The sequence below is a fragment of the Microtus pennsylvanicus genome, chromosome 13, assembly GCF_037038515.1.
Source record: "Microtus pennsylvanicus isolate mMicPen1 chromosome 13, mMicPen1.hap1, whole genome shotgun sequence".
Taxonomy (NCBI): domain Eukaryota; kingdom Metazoa; phylum Chordata; class Mammalia; order Rodentia; family Cricetidae; genus Microtus; species Microtus pennsylvanicus.
In genome coordinates, this window is record NC_134591.1 from 51,832,509 (window position 1) to 51,851,604 (window position 19,096).

Here is a 19,096-nt window from a genome sequence, read left to right on the forward strand (position 1 = left end):
AAGGCAATCACATTAAGTGAAATAAAAGTCAGACTCAGAAAGCATATATTTCATTTCTCTCATTTGTAGATCCTAGATTTTATGCAGATAAAATGATTTGCCTATCTATGATAGCATCAAGGAGAGATGACACTGAGGGAACAAAGGATAAGCGAGAGGTGGGAGAAAGTGAGGGTACAGGAGTAAGTATGGCCACAGCAGATGAAATACCTACTTGTATGACAATGTCTACAAAACTTATTACTATGCAATGAATATATGCCAGTTAGATAAAAGAACCACGCTTGAGTATCCACCTTAAAAAGCAAACTAAACCAAACAGAAAACAAAACAAAATAAAACAAAATATCCTTTATTTCTTTTTGGCTACTAGCCTCTCCTGTTCCTCACTTCAGGCAAATTTCTCACTTCAACATTTATCTTCACCTGTTCCTCTTTTGTCCACTGCAATCCACACTTCCTGTATCACCTCTTCACTGAAATGGCTTGAAAACTTTCCGTGTGACTTCCTGATCAACAAGTCTGAGGGACACTTTTCATTCCTTGCTCTACTTGATCTTTCTGCTGTTTCTCACTAAGTGAACCACCCCTTCCTTCCAAACCTCCGACTTCTGACATCACACTGCCTCTCATTCCTTGCTGGTGTTCCCTGGGGCTCTCCTGAGACCTCTCAACTCCTGCTGTTTCCTCAGCATCAGGATCTGTGTATCCATCTGCCAAAAGAGCTGCCCTTTATTACCCACATGTGGGCACCCTACGCACTTTAAGTGCATCATCTCGCCCATCAGTAGGCACTCTTACAATCTCCTTTGACAGATGAATCCCACCTAGAGAGAAAGCCATGTACTCAAATGTCACAGAGCTAATAAACAATGTCAAGGTTCAACTTGGCAGGCTTAATTCTAAAGGCAATGCACCTCACTGCTCTGCGGTGAACTAAGGGCACATCTAACACATGCACAGGTTTGAATTTGCCCTCTTGTCTTTATCATTAGTAAACTATCCTTGTAAAATACAAGCCCAACTTTCCCTCCACATACCTTCATCACTCAGTGGATTATACTCAAACCTTCTTTACAAAGCAGAATATGTTATTCATGCCCTGGTTACATCTATCCTCAGGCCTTGCTTCCCATCGCTCTTGCTCCCTGCCCTGCGAGACCATCCATCAAATGAGTGGTAGTGTCCTGAATAGGCCTCCCCTTCCTACTTTGGTTAGGCTAGTCTGAGCTGGGTTTTCTGACCCGTGTAACTAAAGCAGATGGGATTAGAACTGACTCGGATTTCAAAGTTTCTATTTTTTCCCCCACAACGTTAAGAAAAGGGGACAAATCCTGAGGAAAACCAACAACAATGAGAGTTCTCTTCCCCACTGTCACCTACCCTGCTCTAGACCTGGTACCTTCTCCCCAGGAAACCATGTCATCATCTTCACTTGGGAAATCTCGCCTGTAAAACAGTAACCGGCCATTCCTGACTTTGTGAGATACCCCACTTCCCACTCCTCCTTCCTAGAAAACCCTCACCTGCACGAAGGAACAAGCCACAGTGCCACTGCGGAGCTGGTTCAGTAGTGTCTCACACACGGCAACATCAGGGACACTGGTGACCCCATCTGTGATCACGATGATACCTGAGACAGGAAGAGCGAGCCCTGGAGACCTCAGTGTCTGCCCTCCAGCAGTTTACCCACTCCCAGCACCTTTCTTCTTCCCCTTTCCTCCTGCCCTCCCGCAGGTGCTCCTAGATGGTGTCCTTCCCATCAGGTCTCTGTCAGTCCTGAGAGTCCTGGGAGTATGCTCGGAGTTGGCAAACAAGGAAACAAGGCCTGGGGTTCATTAGTTCTGGGGAAACCCCAGTCATTGCCAACAACCTTTACCCTTTCTGAACCCATCTCCCACTTACACCAATAGGTCTTTTACTGACCTGCACTGGAGTTTGAGGGCAGTAGCTGCAGCGCCAAGATGCCCTGACGAATCATACTGACCAGCCCAAGATCAGCTGTCACCATGGAGACGCCTACCTTCCGGCCCAAGGACTCCCCTGATTCTGGGGACTGGTCTTCTGCCTGGCCCAAAATTACAGAAAAGGAGGAATGGGACCGATAGCACTGCTGCTCCGCCTACAGCAGTATCAGAGTTCCCTCTGTCTCTCTTGTTTGTTACACGAGACTGAACCTATGACTTCACATGTGCCAGGCACATGTCTACCATCGAGTTTACACCCAGCCCTCAAACTGGGACTCAGAACCCAGTACTACCCAGGTCAGACAGGTGCAATTCTAAGTACTTCAAGTTCCATTCTCTGCTCTGCTGTGTGCCCATGCCCAGCATATGCGAACATGTTGAACCGCAGACAGGAAGAGAGCAAAGCACCAGATCAAGAGTCAGACTCTACTGAGGCAGTCTCTCCACCTTCCACCAAGAAAGGCTCCTTTTCATATTTCCCCATCACTGGTCCCAAGTATTCATAACCAGGCAAATATACAGCAGTCGTCCAACACTATTTGCACAGCCACTTCTAAGGTCTCCAAAGTAACGAGGCAGAACACACCAGCAAGTCAAAGAGCTTTATCCTGATTGTGCAAAATGCTAAATAGAGATCAAAGCTGCCCGTGGTCACTTTCAGATCCAGGACTGGAGAAGAAGAAAAAAAGAAAGAAAAGGCAAAACAAACAAACATCCTTTCTCCCAGCAAGAGTCCATGAGCTGGCTGTGTCTAGCAGGGAGCCTGTCCTCCTGTTCACTAGCGCTCCAGCCGTGGCTCACTCTGCCCTTTGCTCTCCCTTCTCTAGTGGGCCATGGTTCCTCTTTACCCTCTGTTCTTATGGATTCTCTGAAGGGCTTCTGCCCGCTTTCTTTCCCACTTACCTGGCTCTGGGGCTCATACTGCTGTTGCAGCATAGTGGCCACCTTATCCTCAAAGAGGCAGAGCTGCTCATACACCTGCTGCAGGAATGCCTCCCGCTGGGAAGGGTCCAAAAGGCAACCCTGCACCAGAACCTGAGAAGCACAAGGGAAGAGCTGAGATGGGGTGGGCAGAGCGCTGAGAGCACACATCTATTCTTCTGCATATCTCCCTTTGGGGAGTTCTGACTTCTCACCCAACAGGCACCCGGAACCTAACTTCACATCCAGTTCCACCTCCTCAGTCTACTCAGCACCCTCAACCCAGAAACCCTGCAGTCCTGCTCAGGAGCTCGAGTCACTATCCACTTACTCTAGGGTCATAGTGTCGCTAAGTCCCCAGGCCTATACTCTGGACTTCTCACTCCCTACCCCTTCAAGGCAACCCTAGGATCTTCCAGTGCCTTCCAAGTTAGGCTATGGATGCTGTCTGTAAACTTCTACTTCCCTGCCTGGCAAAGTCTTTCTTTCTTTCTTTCTTTTTTTTTTTTGGTTTTTCGAGACAGGGTTTCTCTGTGGCTTTGGAGCCTGTCCTGGAACTAGCTCCGTAGACCAGGCTGGTCTCGAACTCACAGAGATCCGCCTGCATCTGCCTCCCGAGTGCTGGGATTAAAGGCGTGCGCCACCATCGCCCCCCTGCCTGGCAAAGTCTTTCTTATTCTAATTTCATTCCTTTTTCTTCTTAAATATATTTCGCATTCAAGACTCTTTCTCTGATTAAAGTTCAAAATCCATATTCCCCTCAATAAAAATCCTTTCCTTCTTTTTACCTGGAGTAGATAATTCCCACTCTTCTTCAGGGAGAAAGTAAGTCAGCCACTAGGAACTCACGCTGACCCAGAGGATGCACTACCCCCCAAGCCACTGATGTCACCTTTGAAGACTGTAAGGATGAACACCTGCCCGAGCTTGTTCTTTCTTCCTCAAGGTTCCTCTTCCTCCTCTTTTTCCCAAAGCCAATCCCCCCCTTTTAAATTTATATATTTATTATTTATATACCAATCCCAGTTCTCTCTCCCTTCCTTCACCCCCACCGCACCTCCCATCTGCTCCTCGGGGAGGTTAAGGCCTTCCCTGGGAACTCAACGAAGACTGTCCCGTCCCCTTGTTGAGGTAGGACCAAGGTTCCCCCCACGCCGCCCCGTGCCTAGGCTGAGCAAGGTATCTCTACATAAAGAATGGGCTCTACAGAGTCAGGTCATGCACTAGGGTTAGATCCTGGTCCCATTGCCAGTGGTTCTTTATACTATCCAAGCCGCACCATTCCCAAAGCTTGAACCTTTAAGTCTCACTCATTCTCTGCGGGCTCTTCTAGTTCAGCCGTGAGTGAGTGTCTCCTGCAGATGGTCCCCGTGGTGGCCCTCAGGGTCATCCTTCCCAGCCCTCCTGCCAAATAACTACTTCTGCTTCTTTGTCCCCTGTTCTCAACTGGGTAAGGGACTCGGGACCCACTCTCCAGGTCTGTAGATGGTGAGCAGAAGGAAATGTCAGGAACTGGAACCACAGAAATAGGAGAATGTGCTCCTACCGATTAGGACAACAGGAGATTGAAATACATCTGGAAAGAATAATAGTAAGTATCCCAGCAGGAAGACAAGGCAAGTTGATCAAGAGTTTGAAGCCAGCCTGGGCTACATGTTGAGCACTGGGCCACCTTGGACTGAGATCTTGCTCAAAAGATACCCCCACAAAAAATAAAGTCACTAAAAATCCCATTTTTGCATGGAATAATGTTCTATTTATAAAAACAGGACACGAGCCATCTATTTTGGAAGGTACACCATGGTTTTTCCTCCTCTTTTGGATGAAGAGATATGGTGAGGGAGGATTAACACACTTAAGACTACAAAGTCCATAAAACATTAGCAACAGTACCTTTTAAGTATTATATTATGGATAGGGTTTGGTATTTCTCTTAAGGAAGCTTTAAAATCTCCTTCAGGGGACATATTAGTAACATGATTTAACTTCTTCTTCTTCTTTTTTTTTTTTTGAGACAGGGTTTCTCTGTATAACAGCCCTAGTTGTCCTGGAACCACTAGCTCTTGTAGACCAGGCTGGCCTCGAACTCACGGAGATCTGCCTGCCTCTGCCTCCTGAGTGTTGGGATTAAAGGCATGTGCCACCACAGCTTGGACTTTAACTTCTTTTAAAAAAAATGTATTTAACCTTTCTGGGGGGCTGGAAGGCTGCAGAAGCTGGTTCTCTCCTAGCCTGTTGGTCTTGGGATCAAAGTAAGGATTTTAGGCATGGTGGCAAGCATCATTTAACAGGAGACCCCTCACTGGCCCTTTTTTTTTTTCTTTTTTCTTTTGGAATAGCAGGATACTGTTTGCAGCAGCTACAGAGAGAAACAACCTCTCTTTGCCTACAGTTGCTGTCTTTGTTCAGGCCTTACCCTTTCTCCCATATTTCAATTGTCTTCACAGCCTGTTCTCCCCTCTTTAAGGCTCTCCCCCAATCTACCCTCTATACTGGCCACATACAGGTGACTTTTCCCTTTGTAAAAATTAAAACTTTTGTGGTTCCCTTCTCCCTATGGCTAACTGTTTTAACTACTGGTTCCTCTGACTGAAAATCCCACACTTCCCCTTCTCGAATCATTCATTAACCTTTATTGTTCCCTCATGCCTCAGTTCATGCTCCATGACTTGTGGGTGCAGGCTTACAGCCCCAGCCATTTGGAAGACTGAGGCAGAGGATCATACGTAAGGTCAAAGGTATACAGTGACTTCAAGCCATGGATAATCTGGTCAGATGCTATCTCCAAATACAAAGTATAAAAAGAGAGCTGGAGACATAACTCCAGGGTATGTATGGGGCCCTAGGTTCAATCCTTAGTACCATCCATGCATCCATACATCCATACATGAGCCAGGATGATATAATCTTATTATCTAAAAAGCTGAGGCAGAAAATAAGAGTGCCAGGCCAGTCAGGTCGATTTAGCAAGATCCTGTCTCAAAAAGAGACTCAGTTTAAATGCAGCTTTGTCTAAAAGACTGGGTTTTAGTGGATGTTTCCTATTGGCGTTCTCACCGTACCTATGTTAAAACCTATCAGTGCCTTTACCATACTCAGTTGAAACTATCTCCTGTAATCTCTGTCTCCCTCCTAGGCTCTTAACTACTCCATCAGGACAGACACTATCTGGTTAATCTGTGCCCCTGGGACTTAGCCTGGACATGGCGTAGCTCAGGCTCTGGTCAGTATTTCCCAAGAGGAATAGCATTTGAATGATTACCTCACAGCTATGCTATTCCTGGCTTGGCTATGAGTGTCTGCAAAGCCAGGCCTCTGTTTGGAGACACAACATAAAACCACCAGTTCATGGCTGTGTTAGGAGACACCTGAAATTCGGGCAAAGGGCTAGCAGTCCTGTCTTGAGATCTGGCAAGTACCAACTGTTCTGCTAACGCTTCAGACCTTTAGGTGCTGTTCTTGGCACCTAACTCTCAAAGAAAATCTGACTGCTGAGGGTGACACTATCGCCATAAGGGACAGTTTCAGTGAGCTGAGGGTGGCTAAGAGTAGATGAGGGAAAATTGGGCCAGTGTTTATCTAAGTCAAAAACAGTATTTCAGTAATAGACTTGGACATTTTCCAAAAGGAGTACTTTGTGATAGGCTGCACTGCTGGCAGAGAAACCTTTACATTACTTATGCAGTCAGCATTACGCCTGACAGTGCACTGGGCCCTCAGAAAATAACCCTTCTCTGCTCTTAAATTACATTCCTGAGGTTCCTGGGGGCTGTAATAGCTCAGAAGTCACAAAAGGTAGCTGCGCAGTGATGGTGCACGCCTTTAATCCCAACACTCAGGAGGCAGAGGAAGGCGGATCTCTGTGAGTTCGAGGCCAGCCTGGTCTCCAGGACAGGCTCTAAAGCTACAGAGAAACCCTGTCTCGAAAAACAAAAACAAAAACAAAACAAAACAAAACAAAAGTCACAAAAGGATCCTAAAAGACTGTGTCCTGGGCTGCTGACAGGAGTCTGAACAGGAGCCACTTCACAGAACTAAAGGAGTGCTGAAGGGAGAGGGGAGCTGGGGTCTTCACCAGGTGTGGGACGGGGAGAGCAAATAATACAGTCAAGGGCCAGGCGGCAAAGACATTTACAGGATGGGTAGAGAAGCATGTGTCTACCAATGCCAACTCACCAGAGGAAACTCTTCTAAGACCTGAGCAACAAATCAAGGGGAGAGACTTGCAGGAGTAAATACGACGCAGGCTCAAGAAGCCAGCAGAGGCCGGGGCTGTGGCTCCATTGGTAGAGTACTTTTGAGCATGCGCGAAGCCCTGGGCATCTCGCACCTGTAATCTCAGCCTTTGAGAAGTGGAAGTAGTAGGAACAGAAATTCAAGGTCATCTTTGGCTATACAGAAAACTCAAGGTCAGTCTGAGTGAGGTGGGACTCTGCCAAGGGGGAGCAGAGCTGGGGGGAGACAGACAGCAAGATGGCAGGTAAATGCTTGCTACCAAGTCTGAAGCCCTGAATTCCATCCCTGGTACCCATATGTTTGGAGAGAGCTGATTCCCACACACTGTCCTCTGACGTCCACCAACAAGGTGAAGTCACACAGACACACTGAATGTATGAGAGGAAGAGATAGGAGGAGACAGAAAAACTGAGAACCTGGTGTCTGGGCACAAACAGTGGAGACAGGATAAGGGCTTTGTCTCAACAGGCTGTCAGAAATTCAGTGTGCAAGTCTGAGCTGGGAAAAAAGATACACTACCTGGTGGGACTGCAGGCCAATAATGGAGGAATAGGCCTGGATTGTTACGTAGATCTCAGGCTGGAAGTCGATACAGGATCCAGGCACTCGGAAGGGCCGAAGCAGCCCGCCCAGACAACGGGACAGAGCATGGAAAACTTCATCAAACAAGATCTCCCCCGTGGAATCATCCTGAGGGCAATGAAGAGAGAGATCTCACAAGGGAGTCCAAAGCGGTTCTACAGAGTGCAGAAATAAGCATGTTTCCAGGGCTAGCAGGACCCTTTTCTTATGCCGACTGTGCCCATGGACACAGAATAGGCTCCATTCCGAATACTCACCATCCACTCACAGGATTGTCTTTTCCCATAAAGCTGAGGTTGTTTGTTCACTTTTCCCAGCTCTCTCTCCTTCTCATTCCCATCCTGTCTTGTTACTATTTCCCTCAAACTACTTACCACGATGCCAGTAGATGGGCTGAGGTCCAGCTCAATAACAAAACGATACTGCCAAGCCAGGAAGGTGACCCGGGTGGAAGGGACAAGAAGGAAGGGCCTTGGGACCACTGGTTCATCTGGCTGCCATCCAGGGGGCAAAACACTGAGGACTTCCAATTCCTGCTCAGACTGAAGCTGACAAGATGGAAGAGGAAGAAAGGGTCGTGGGCAGGAGGGATGACTGCACACTGGTCAAGAAAGCTTGTGCTCTCAAAGAAAACCCCATGTCAGGGGCCCAAAGCCACCTGTAACTCCAGCTCCAGGGCATCTAATGCCCTCTTCTGCTTTCTATAGGAACCTACGTACATGTGACATACAATCACACACAGACAAATTTAAAAAAAGTTAAAAGAAGAAGGCTGAGAAGAGTTCCCTCTCTTCTCTGAACCCCAATTCAGTCCGGCTGTAGCTGTGAGGCTGCAGAGAACGTTCGCAACCTCTTTAGCATCACTGCCCTCATTTGCAAAGCAAACACGATCCTAACACCAACCAAAAGTGCTGCTATGCCGTCCAAGGGAATCCTGCACAGGAATGCTTCCAAGACCTGCCTCCTATATCCAAAATGACCCTCCACTGGCTCCACTTTTTCACACCCTTTGCAGCACTAGCTAGAAAATGTATGAGCAAATTTCCCGTAAGGAAGCACTTCACAAGAAAAGCCACTGCCCCTCGCAGCCTTAGAGCTCTAAGGAAAAAAGAAAAAAGAAAGAGAGAGATCCTTCTGGGCTATGCCCTCACCTCCCACCTGTCAGTCACTAGGACATACCAGGAACTCTTGGGGTGTGGCCTGAACAGTTTGATGCAGATGATTAAGGAACCAAGCCAGGCGAACATTTCGGGAGATTCGATAATCTTTTTTCATTAACAGAAACACCTGCCCAGCTTCTTCTACCTAATGAGAGAGATAAAGGAGAAAAAAGAGGACAATGAGTGCCCAGTATATACACATCCCATTCAAGCAGCTTGCCCAAGGAGCCTACACAGCAAGAGGAGAGGCAGCAGAGCTGATGGCTATCCCTGCCATCATGAAAAGTGCTCCTGACACAGACCACCACATCGATGAAGGGAACTTACCTTCTATGGTGTGTTTTCACAAATGTTTGCATGAGTTTCTCTTATAAACTATAAGCTCCTGAAGGTAGGAGAGGTGCTTTGTCTTGCTTGTATGCCCCTGAGCTTGGCAAACATTTACATGAGACCCAGTAAGTATCCGATCTGCTACATGAACACTCGCCAGGAACCGTCTCAGTCCTATCCACAGCAGACACTGAAGAAGCCTTCATTGAATGGTTTAAGATTCCTGAGCAAATGAAGCCTCCTAGGTGATAGCTCACTCATGTCAAGGTCCTGTGGGTCACATTCTCCATGCACACGCACACGCCGACCAACTGCCAATGCTTTAGTTTCTCTCCCCTGAGCCTTCAGAGGTGGCCAGTCCAACAGCATCCTTATTTTTCTACTATACAAACCCCTGCCAAAGATGAGTCTGGACATCTCATCCTCCGTCCACACATACACTATGGCAGCTGTACTCTCACAGGAAGAAACCGATCACTTTGCCAAAGTGGTAAATTTTAAGAAGCCTGACTTCTTGGTCAGCAGCCTTTCTAGCCCCTCCACCTGTTTTTTTCACAACCACCCCAAACCTGTACTCCCAGCAGAATGACTTACCTATCATTCACAAAAACCTTAGCTATTATATCATTAAAAACTGAATAAGCCTGTTAATGGATAAAGAATGTGGTTTTATGACAGCAAGAAACAAAGCCGCCTGCTCCTGTGTAGGATCCTAGGAAGATGGGATGGTGAAGGTCCAGTAGAGCTCACTACATGAGATGCTCCAGATGGAGGGCAGCAACCAGTCACTGCATTACTGAAGGCACATTGGGGCACTCAGCTTTACAATTCGTAACCTTTCTGTTGCTCTCAATGCTGTTCTGAATGACTGATGTCTCCAATGCTTAACTGAAGTTTGGTTCACCTGTCAGTTCTTACAGAATCCATCTTGAAACCAGGAACGCCTGCCTAGCTTTCTGGGAAAACCTCCCCTTTATCTGTGATTCTTTGATTCAAACATTTCCAAAACCTCCTAAGGTGTCATACATCCAATATGTACTTTATCAGCACCAGAAGGCTAGCTTAATTTAAGCAGCTGGAATGTTTTTCAGAGTGGGCTTCGAACACCAGCTGCATCAGAATCACCTGAGCTATTTATTAAAATGCACACTTGATTCCTGGGTACCACCAGAGACCAACTGAAATAAGAGCTGAAGGAGATGGAGAATCCACATTTGAACTTGCTACCCTGGGCATTTTTCCATGTCACAGTTTGAGAAGTGCTTTAATTAGTTATGTTTCGTAGCATTCACATTCATACAGAGCTTCAAGACCTCAATGCTAACCTCCCGGAATCTGATGCGCATAACTTTTGAAATAGCCTGATAAACAAGACAAAGCAGGCGTTTGGCGTCAGAGCCCCAGATTCTAACGTGTTCTATAATATGTTATGCATGTGACCTTGCAGGTTACTGAAATTTTTTCCAGGCTTCAATCTCTTTAATAGCTAGATAAGATAAGGATATCTTTGTAGGGATACTGCAAACAGGAGGGTAAGTACAATGGCAGAGGGAGGCTATCATTGTTCAGAATATTCATTGAACTCTACATACCATTTACGCCAACATGAATAAAGTGCTGCAGGCTCTGTGCTTCCTTTTTCCCGGGTTTTGCTCTTGTATCTTTGAGATAAAGGGCCAAATTATCCTCTAACCCCTTTCTAAAACATGTGCTATCTTCCTACATGTAGATCCTTCCCTATCCTGAAGCCTCTCACCATTATAAACCTGAACTTCTAGCACGATCTCCACGTGAACTTCCCTCTCCCCAGTCTCAGCCCCCTTACCCACCACTACAGTAAAAGCAGGCAGCAAAGTGTTAAGAGCACCTTGGACCAAATGCTGGCTCTGTCAGTCTCTTCATTTGTGAACAGGGATAACAAGACTGACTATTTCATAAGGATTGTACCTGTACTAGATACTTAGAGAACTTAAACTTCCTGAGTTCCACCTTACCGCTTACAGAAGAAGGTCAAACGTGCCATTAAACCTGAAACATCCTCATTTGCTCCTCTGACACACCCGTTGTGACCCAATGTTCTCTTATTCCTCAAAGCTTAGGAGGAGACCAGTCTTACACTCTGCATCCACCTAACACGCAGCAGCACAACTTTGGGTCCAGAGCAGCACTGCTCTCTCTTGGGAACCTAACAACTCCAAACATCGCTTTGTCTTCTTGGCATTCTGCTTCTAGACTGCTCTTTTTTTTTTTTCACATGCGTAGCTTCTTCATCACATTCACGCAGCCATGCACGTGTGCGTACTCCTACATATGTATGCAGATATTCGTGCTCTGTGTACACATGGAAAAGCACACGTGTCATGGTGCACACGTGGGGGTCAGAGGACAACTGGTAGGTCCAGAGTTAGATCATCTATTTGGGAGTTCTAGCCCTAATACCTTTTTAATAGCTGTATCTCAGTTTCCTGAAAGGGGGGGGGTGATAATGGTGCTTACCTTATAGGGCGGAAAGAACTGGTAACACTCAAGTGCTCAGAATGGTGGCTGACACGTAGTGGGGATTATACGAGCAGCCATTACTCTTTGCATCATTACACACATCCATCACCCTTCCCTCCTAAGTATTCTGCTGTGGTTCTGGACATTCTAGTCAAATCTAAGATTTCGTTTCCTTCTCAGATCCTCTAATTCGGCTAGAATGAGTAATCCTAAGGTATCCTGGCACGATAAGGCACCTTGCCTGCTCTGATTTTTCGGTTTTCTGCTCTGTATAAGAGAATGAAAAATGCCAGATTCCTGACACGAGTTCTTCGCATCTAAGGGGTGCCTCACGTGACTTAACTTGTGCTCCCCAAGCCACATCACAGAACAAAGATTTTTATAAAGAAGGAGACAGGATCTGGGAAGTGAAGACTGCTACGATGGTGGCAGGGCTTTTGCAAAAGCATGGACGCCAAAGAGGAATCAACTCGTGCTACTGATTGCATTCCAGCTGATGAGATGCGAAAATCCGCAAAGTCGGTCAGCTTCGGTGTGACCAATGAAAACCGCAACTATTAACCCAAACAAGAGTTTTGTCGGCAGCATTATCTCTAGGTCTGTGGGTGGGAGACGCGGACCACGATGACATTTGAGTAAACAAAACAGCTACTGCCTCCTCGAGGCTCCGGAGGGTGGAGGCTGCTACACGCCTGCCCTCGGGCCTCGGCCCCGCGCCCGCCTGCCCCTCACCTCTGGCTCCGGGCGCTCCGAGGCCATCACACTGCCCTCCCGCGCGGGCCCGGGCCAGGGAGGCTGCTCCACTCCTGACCTCTGACCCAGCTAGCTCGGAACCGGGCAGGAACCGGAAGTCGTTGGGAGGGCCGCGTTCTGAGCTTTCTGATTGGTGGACACAGCCGGCAGTGCGAGAAACCGGAAGAGGAAGTGGTTGCGCCAGCCCGGTCGTGGCAATGCAGGTGAGAAGCGGGCTGGGCCTCCCAGCCCCTAGCCACAGGTTGGGAGGGTGGACAGGGTGACTCTGGGAAGTTGGGGATGTGAGGAGAGGGCAGAGGCCTCGGCTGTTTGGGGAAAGACGGCGAAACAGGAAGGGACGAGGACAGCTGCGGGAATTGAGCCCGCTAACGCGAGAGGGTCAGAGACCTGGGGGAGGCAAGGCCGACTTGCTTGACTGTGTGAAAGGGTCGAGAAAGTAGTGGATTGGCCCCAGGCCTCGACCCTGGCGTAACAAGGCTTCTGAAGGGCTAAAGAGATTGTGGGCCGCCAAGGACGAAAATTAAGCTGTTTGTAATCCGAGGCTGTGGGTGGATCTAACCCCATCAGTCACATTGTGGGGTTTGCAAATCAGCTTTGTATCATTCTTCCCAGCTTGTACCCAGTTGCTAAGGGTGGAGAAATGGGGTAAATAGACCACAGATGGTCAAACGGAAACCCTCCGCCGACTCAGCATTTAAAATTGTCTAACGTTCAGAAACAATGTGTTGGTTACCTCGCCTTTGTCTTTGATTACTCATTTAGTTCGTTGCACCTGGTAGTCCTACAGTGCGGGTTTATGGGTCACCCGAGTTTACGAAAGAGACACTGGAATACTGGCACAGACATCCATGAGCACACACTGACTCAGCAAATGCTAAGGATAGACGACCCGTTGGGGAGGGGACTGCAGAGCTGGTATTCAGAGAAAGCCTTACACATCTAGGCAAAATGTGAAATTCTCCAGACTGTGGCATTGACAGTAGCTGCGTTCACAAGGCAGAGAATAATGGTGTATGTACCTGGACTCCAGAGGCACCCATGGGACAATGAACTTCAGGAATTCCTTCTGACCTTAAGTACCGATAGCACCCCTGCTAACATTGCCTGACCTTTCTAAAATGTACTGAACTTCTGAAAGAAATGTGACAAGCTGGGTGGTGGTGGTGCACGCCTTTAATCCCAGCACTCGCCTTTAATCCCAGCACTCGGTAGGCAGAGGCAGGTGGATCTCTGTGAGTTCGAGGCCAGCCCGGTCTACAAGAGCTAGTTCCAGGACAGGCTCTAAAGCTACAGAGAAACCCTGTCTCGAAAAACCAAAAAAAAAAAAAAAAAAAGAAAAAGAAATGTGGCAATACCAACCCCACAAAGTGACACAATACAAGGATTTTCCATATGCCCAAGGAAAGCAGTGTTAATGACAGCAAGCAGGAGTGTGGTAGGCAGACTCTGTCTATTTTCCAGAAAAGGGCTAGGCTTAGAAAGAAGATTGGGCTTGAGCATGTCTTACTGCAGATCCAAGAGAAAGTTGGCTTTTAAGAGCGACAAACCTTCTGAGCTGGGAGAAGAGGATGGAAATGAAAAGATAAAGGGTAAAGGATACAGTGCTAAGCCAATTTTGTTTTGAAGGCAAAAAAAAAAAAAAAACATGAGGTCATAAGCGGAAGGGATTTAGGCCTGGTGCAATGTTCTTATTGAAGGACCATAGTGTAGGAGGATAGAAGGGACCAAGTTGGCAGGAGGACCTCAGGCCAGGTGAACAGGTTGAAAGGTCTGAGGGTTGATGCTGTCAGTAACCCAAATACCAAGATAGAAAACAATTTAGCCTCTCTGTGTGTCACACTCCCTGGTATCTGAGTAACCCAATGTCCTACTGATGCAGAGGGAGGAGAAGCAGCTTGAGGCATCATTAGATGCACTGCTGAATCAAGTGGCTGATCTGAAGAATTCACTGGGGAGTTTCATTTACAAGTTGGAAAACGAGTATGACCGGCTCACCTGGTAAGGACTGCCAGGACAAGCTGGGGAGGGAGCCATGGGTGGTGGGGCCAAGCCCCCTGGCTGACAGGACATCTCCAGTGATGTAACTATTTATCAGTTTGCAAATATCCTTTTTGATTTTGAAAGAACTAGGTTGCCCAACATTGACAAGTATAGTTTGGTTTAAGGCCTCCATAGCCAGGAAGTAGAGAAGTACCCAGTTTCCCAACCCAGGTTGTTTCTAGGTTTTAATGCTTATGCTTTGACTTTGGTGAGGAGGTATTCCCCCAGTGGAGGACCATTATAGCTATATTCATGCTGTATCTCCTTCCACAGATGTGGCTGAATCTGAGATCTAACCTACTCTGCAATGGTGGATTCTGTTAGGAGGCTACAAAGGAGGCTTTTATACACCTTAGGAGTTTTCAGTTACCACAGTGTAACCAGTTTCTGTTTACTACCACTCCCAATCCCATTCAGACAAGTTACCTTTTTCAACATCTATGTCAGAAATTGAAAGTGTGTTCCTCTTTCCTAACTCCATCCTTTCTGCTAGCAAGTCTGGTTCTTGCCTAGGCCAGTCCTAGGGCTGTGAGTCTTCTAGGGGTGAGTCTGGGTGTTCCCGCACTGGGAACTTTTAGAGATTACTTTATAGGGAAAAGTAGTTCTGATGACTTCTTACCACCCCCAGGCCCTCTGTCCTGGATAGCTTTGCACTGCTCTCTGGACAGCTGAACACTCTGAACAAGGTCTTAAAGCATGAGAAGACACCCCTGTTTCGTAACCAGGTCATCATCCCTCTGGTGCTGTCCCCAGATCGAGATGAAGACCTCATGGTAAGAAGAAAGGATTAAACTTGGGAAATCAAGTTAACTGAAAGTCTAGAGCACAGTTGTTGATTGGATCCTCTGTATAGCAATGGAAAGTGAGAGCTGCCATCTGGAAGACTTGCTTTTTTATTCTTCTGGAGGTGGGAGTCACTCTTAAACAATGCTGTGAAAACCAAGGCCCATGTCACTAAGTCCATGACCCTTTTTTCCAACATCTATAACAGGCAAAAAAAAGGGGGGGGGGCTGTTCTGCCTGCCTGTGACTTTGTCCAATCAGTCTTTAAAATGTGGGGTTGGGAATTTAGCTCAGTGGTAGAACAAAGTCCTGGTTTTGGTCCCAGAATGGGGGTCAGGGTGGGGAATCACAAAAAAACAAAACAAACAACAAAAAGAAAGTTATGGTGTGGAATTTAGTTTGCCCGAGTTCTGCTAGAGTGTGTGTGAAAAGACAGTGCCGTAGGAAGCTACATTTGTACCTCAGGATGTGTTGTCTCTGAAAATGCCGTTTCTTGTGGAAGGGAAACTGGGTTAGAGTCAACTTTACTTGGATAGCAAATAGGATTAATACAATCTGTGTTACAGCGTCAGACTGAAGGACGAGTGCCTGTTTTCAGCCATGAGGTCGTCCCTGACCATTTGAGAACCAAGCCTGACCCTGAAGTTGAAGAGCAGGAGAAGCAGCTGACAACAGATGCTGCCAGAATTGGTGCTGATACAGCGCAGGTTAGACTGAGTCACTGCCCTGCTGCCCCATCCCCATCTCTTCATAAGAAACAAGGCTTTATCAAGCCTGTGTAATAGGGTTATGTGGTTGGTTACAACTAGGCTGCCTCTGGAAGAGCACAAGGAAGATGCTTCCCCAGAATCATTACTAATCTCTATATCAATTCATATGTGTTACAGAAGCAGATCCAGAGCTTGAATAAAATGTGCTCAAACCTTTTAGAGAAAATCAGCAAAGAAGAACGAGAATCAGAGAGTGGAGGTAAGGAGGAATGGTTGGCAGAGCAGAGGGGGAGCTGTACAAGATCACTAGAATAGTAATAGTAATCAGCCTAGTGGTGAAGTAAGGATAGAAGAATAAACTGGTTGGCCTGGCAAGATGGCTCAGTAGGCAAAGGCACCTGTTGCCAGGCCTGACCTAAATTTGATCCCTGGGACCCATATGGTGGAGGGAAGAACCAACAAGTTGTCCTCTGACCACCACACACAAAATAAATAAATGTGATTTTAAAAAAGAAGAATAAACTGGCAAGGAAAGTGTCTGTATCCTGTTAGTGTTTTGTGTCTGAGACTAGCCTTAAAGCAAATGGGAGAAATGGACAAAGTGAAAATTAAAGATAGCTTTGGGGGACAAAGATAGCTCTTTGGGGTTGGAGGAATTCTAGTTGTCTCTGTAGTCAGAACTGGTGGTCATCACGGCCCTCCAGCTGCTGGGTTTAGTCCAGAGTTGAACACACACACACTTCAGGGTTCTTGGCTTTTTCTTCAGGTCTCCGGCCAAACAAGCAGACTTTCAACCCTGCAGACACCAATGCCTTAGTGGCAGCTGTTGCCTTTGGGAAGGGGCTATCTAATTGGAGACCTTCAGGTAGCAGTGGTCCTGGCCAACCCGGCCAGCCAGGAGCTGGTCCAATCCTTGCAGGAGCCTCAGGATTACAGCAAGTTCAAATGGCAGGTGCTCCAAACCAGCAGCAGACAATGCTCAGTGGAGTCCAGATGGCTCAAGCAGGTCAACCAGGTAGGGTGACATGGGCTAACTATCCAGGAGTGTGGGAATGAGCCACAATAAGCCTTCTTTAACCCCGGACCTGGAGATTTTCCTCCTTTTCATTGCTACTTAGAAGACACTTGGAAGCTTTGCAACAAGTACCAGAGAGTGAAGAGAAGGACTTAAATAGCAAAAACTGGTGTTGCCTTTTACTTCCATTTCAGACTTTTGTCTCAATTGTCCTATTTATTCTGGATGTTAGTGTGTATCTCTTAGGTAGAGAAATAAGTGACCAGACCTTGATCAAGACCGTTTGGTAGATAATCAAGAATCAATGCCAGGTGGTGGTGGTGGCACACGCCTTTAATCCCAGCACTCAGGAGGCAGAGGCAGGAGGATCTCTGTGAGTTTGAGGACAGCCTGGTGTACAAGAGCTAGTTCCAGGACAGGCTCCAAAGCTACAGAGAAACCCTGTCTTGAAAAAAAAAAAATCAACAAGCTGGCAGTTTTCTGGGTCTGCATGGATTCTTTCCTTGCCCCTGTCCCTTGGTCTTGGTTTCCTGCCGTCTCTTGTGCTCATTTTTACTTACTGTGAGAGCAGTCTGGAGGGGTTCACGGAACAGCTGCCTAGGGAAAAGGACAACTAAAATAGCAGAGAACACAGTGCTCTGCTTGTAACATTAAACAGGGACCGCATAGGCTACATGCCTGTCTTTTCCAGACGTAGATGGTGGATGAGCAGAAGTCCACGGGGGGCGGGGGGTGACTGTTCAGACCCTCCTCTCCTTTCAGATCCTGATACCTTCAGTGAGGGAACTGGCTGAAGAGCCACAACCTGTAATCTCTGCCATCCAGAGTCAGAAGTCACAGAATAGATGACAGGATTCTGAGAAGCTGCATTTCTGATTGATTTATTGTGAAAGTTTACCTTTCTTTGTGTTACTTTTAGGGAAAATGCCAAGTGGGATAAAAACCAACATCAAGTCGGCTTCAATGCATCCTTACCAGCGGTGAGTGTGGACAGCAGCCTCCACTCTCAGGTGATCCGTGCCGAGTTGGGCAATGAAATTATCTTTTACTCAAGGCTGACGTAGATGGGTACAATGAAAAGAACACAGGCTTTCAGCAACAGACAGATCTCAGCTCCTCTGTGAAGAGCTGTGCGACCTTGGGAAAGTGACCTAATTTCTCTGAGCCCAGGTTCTCATTTGTAAATGGTCATAATACCTACCTCATAGGGTTGTTGTGAGGATTAAAATGAGAAAATGAATGTAAAACACTTAGCATGGTATATGAAATACTGGGTCTTGAATAAATGATAGTTATTTTTTACTTTTCCACCCTGCTACTTACTGTCCTTTACCCAGAATGCGCTGTGGTTGATACAGCACCATGACAGTGGTGTGCTAATGGAGATAGGATCAAGTAATCCAAAGACCATGGCAGCCTGCATGTCTTGAAGGTATATTTTTGCTGTAGGCTCTCCTGCCCAGGTTCCATCCTGTTGGCTCCATCCAGGCTGCAGGTGAAGAGGTTTCTGGGCTGGGACACCCTCCACCAGGTCTGGTGAAACTAGTTCTGCTTTTACCTGGAAAATAGGGAAAAGTACCCATCTTTTACCCTACCCCGCCTATGGAGATGTGTAGGGAGCAGTAGGTGGGAGATTTCTTAGGAAGGGGCCCTGTCAGGCAATAGCACAGATGAAATACCATCTTCCTCCGTTGAGACAAATTGTACTTCACACTGTCGTTTGTCAGGGTTGCCTTGTCCTCACAGTCAGTACTCCCTGTTTCTGTCCTCTTCCATGGCACTCAGTGTGTGGCTCAGATAAAATCCAGATTGAAAGTGGGAAGGGCACAGCCCCATCCACCTTGTCTGCTTTTGGAGAGGTGAAGAACTGTCCAAAAGGACAGGCAGCCTTGTTGCCTTTCTCAGCATTCTTTCATGGGCAAGGGCAAGGATTGAGTCAGCAGAAGTGGGCCAAAGGGTTTCTTTGTTCAATAAAGTTATTTAAATTGATGTTCACTGACTCAGGGTTGTCTGATTCAAATTTATGAACAATCTACCAGGTAATTCTAATTCACCTTAAAGTAGTCCCTTATCTTTAATTTTTCTTTTATTTAAAGATCC

The 19,096-nt window shown here is 46.9% G+C and overlaps 2 protein-coding genes across 3 annotated transcripts in view; one reads left to right on the forward strand and one right to left on the reverse strand.

Annotated features, from left to right (window-relative positions):
- Szt2 (SZT2 subunit of KICSTOR complex) overlaps window positions 1–12,524 on the reverse strand; it is a 45,869-nt gene extending 33,345 nt beyond the window's left edge. For both annotated transcript variants that reach the window (XM_075946681.1, XM_075946680.1), the window contains exons 1-7: window positions 12,428–12,524; window positions 8,886–9,011; window positions 8,081–8,254; window positions 7,644–7,814; window positions 2,871–3,002; window positions 1,927–2,068; window positions 1,527–1,633 (exon numbers count right to left, since the gene is read on the reverse strand). In XM_075946681.1, coding sequence (XP_075802796.1) covers window positions 1,527–1,633; window positions 1,927–2,068; window positions 2,871–3,002; window positions 7,644–7,814; window positions 8,081–8,254; window positions 8,886–9,011; window positions 12,428–12,454 — 879 coding nt within the window. In that variant the 5' untranslated portion in view covers window positions 12,455–12,524. The remainder of the gene's footprint in view (window positions 1–1,526; window positions 1,634–1,926; window positions 2,069–2,870; window positions 3,003–7,643; window positions 7,815–8,080; window positions 8,255–8,885; window positions 9,012–12,427) is intronic.
- Window positions 12,525–12,564: 40 nt separating this feature from the next.
- On the forward strand, window positions 12,565–18,302 carry Med8 (mediator complex subunit 8). Its single transcript, XM_075945768.1, has 7 exons — window positions 12,565–12,651; window positions 14,328–14,446; window positions 15,117–15,261; window positions 15,838–15,978; window positions 16,159–16,240; window positions 16,748–16,996; window positions 17,916–18,302. The coding sequence occupies exons 1-7, from the start codon at window positions 12,646–12,648 to the stop codon at window positions 17,978–17,980; spliced, it is 807 nt and encodes a 268-aa protein (XP_075801883.1). The 5' UTR covers window positions 12,565–12,645; the 3' UTR covers window positions 17,981–18,302.
- The last annotated feature ends 794 nt before the right edge of the window (window positions 18,303–19,096 follow it).

Excerpts from the sequence above, each read along its gene's own strand:
- Med8 (XM_075945768.1), top strand. Across the intron at positions 15,979-16,158 it reads TTGGTGCTGATACAGCGCAG|AAGCAGATCCAGAGCTTGAA; the intron begins GTTAGACTGAGT and ends TATGTGTTACAG. Across the intron at positions 16,997-17,915 it reads GGCTCAAGCAGGTCAACCAG|GGAAAATGCCAAGTGGGATA; the intron begins GTAGGGTGACAT and ends TGTTACTTTTAG.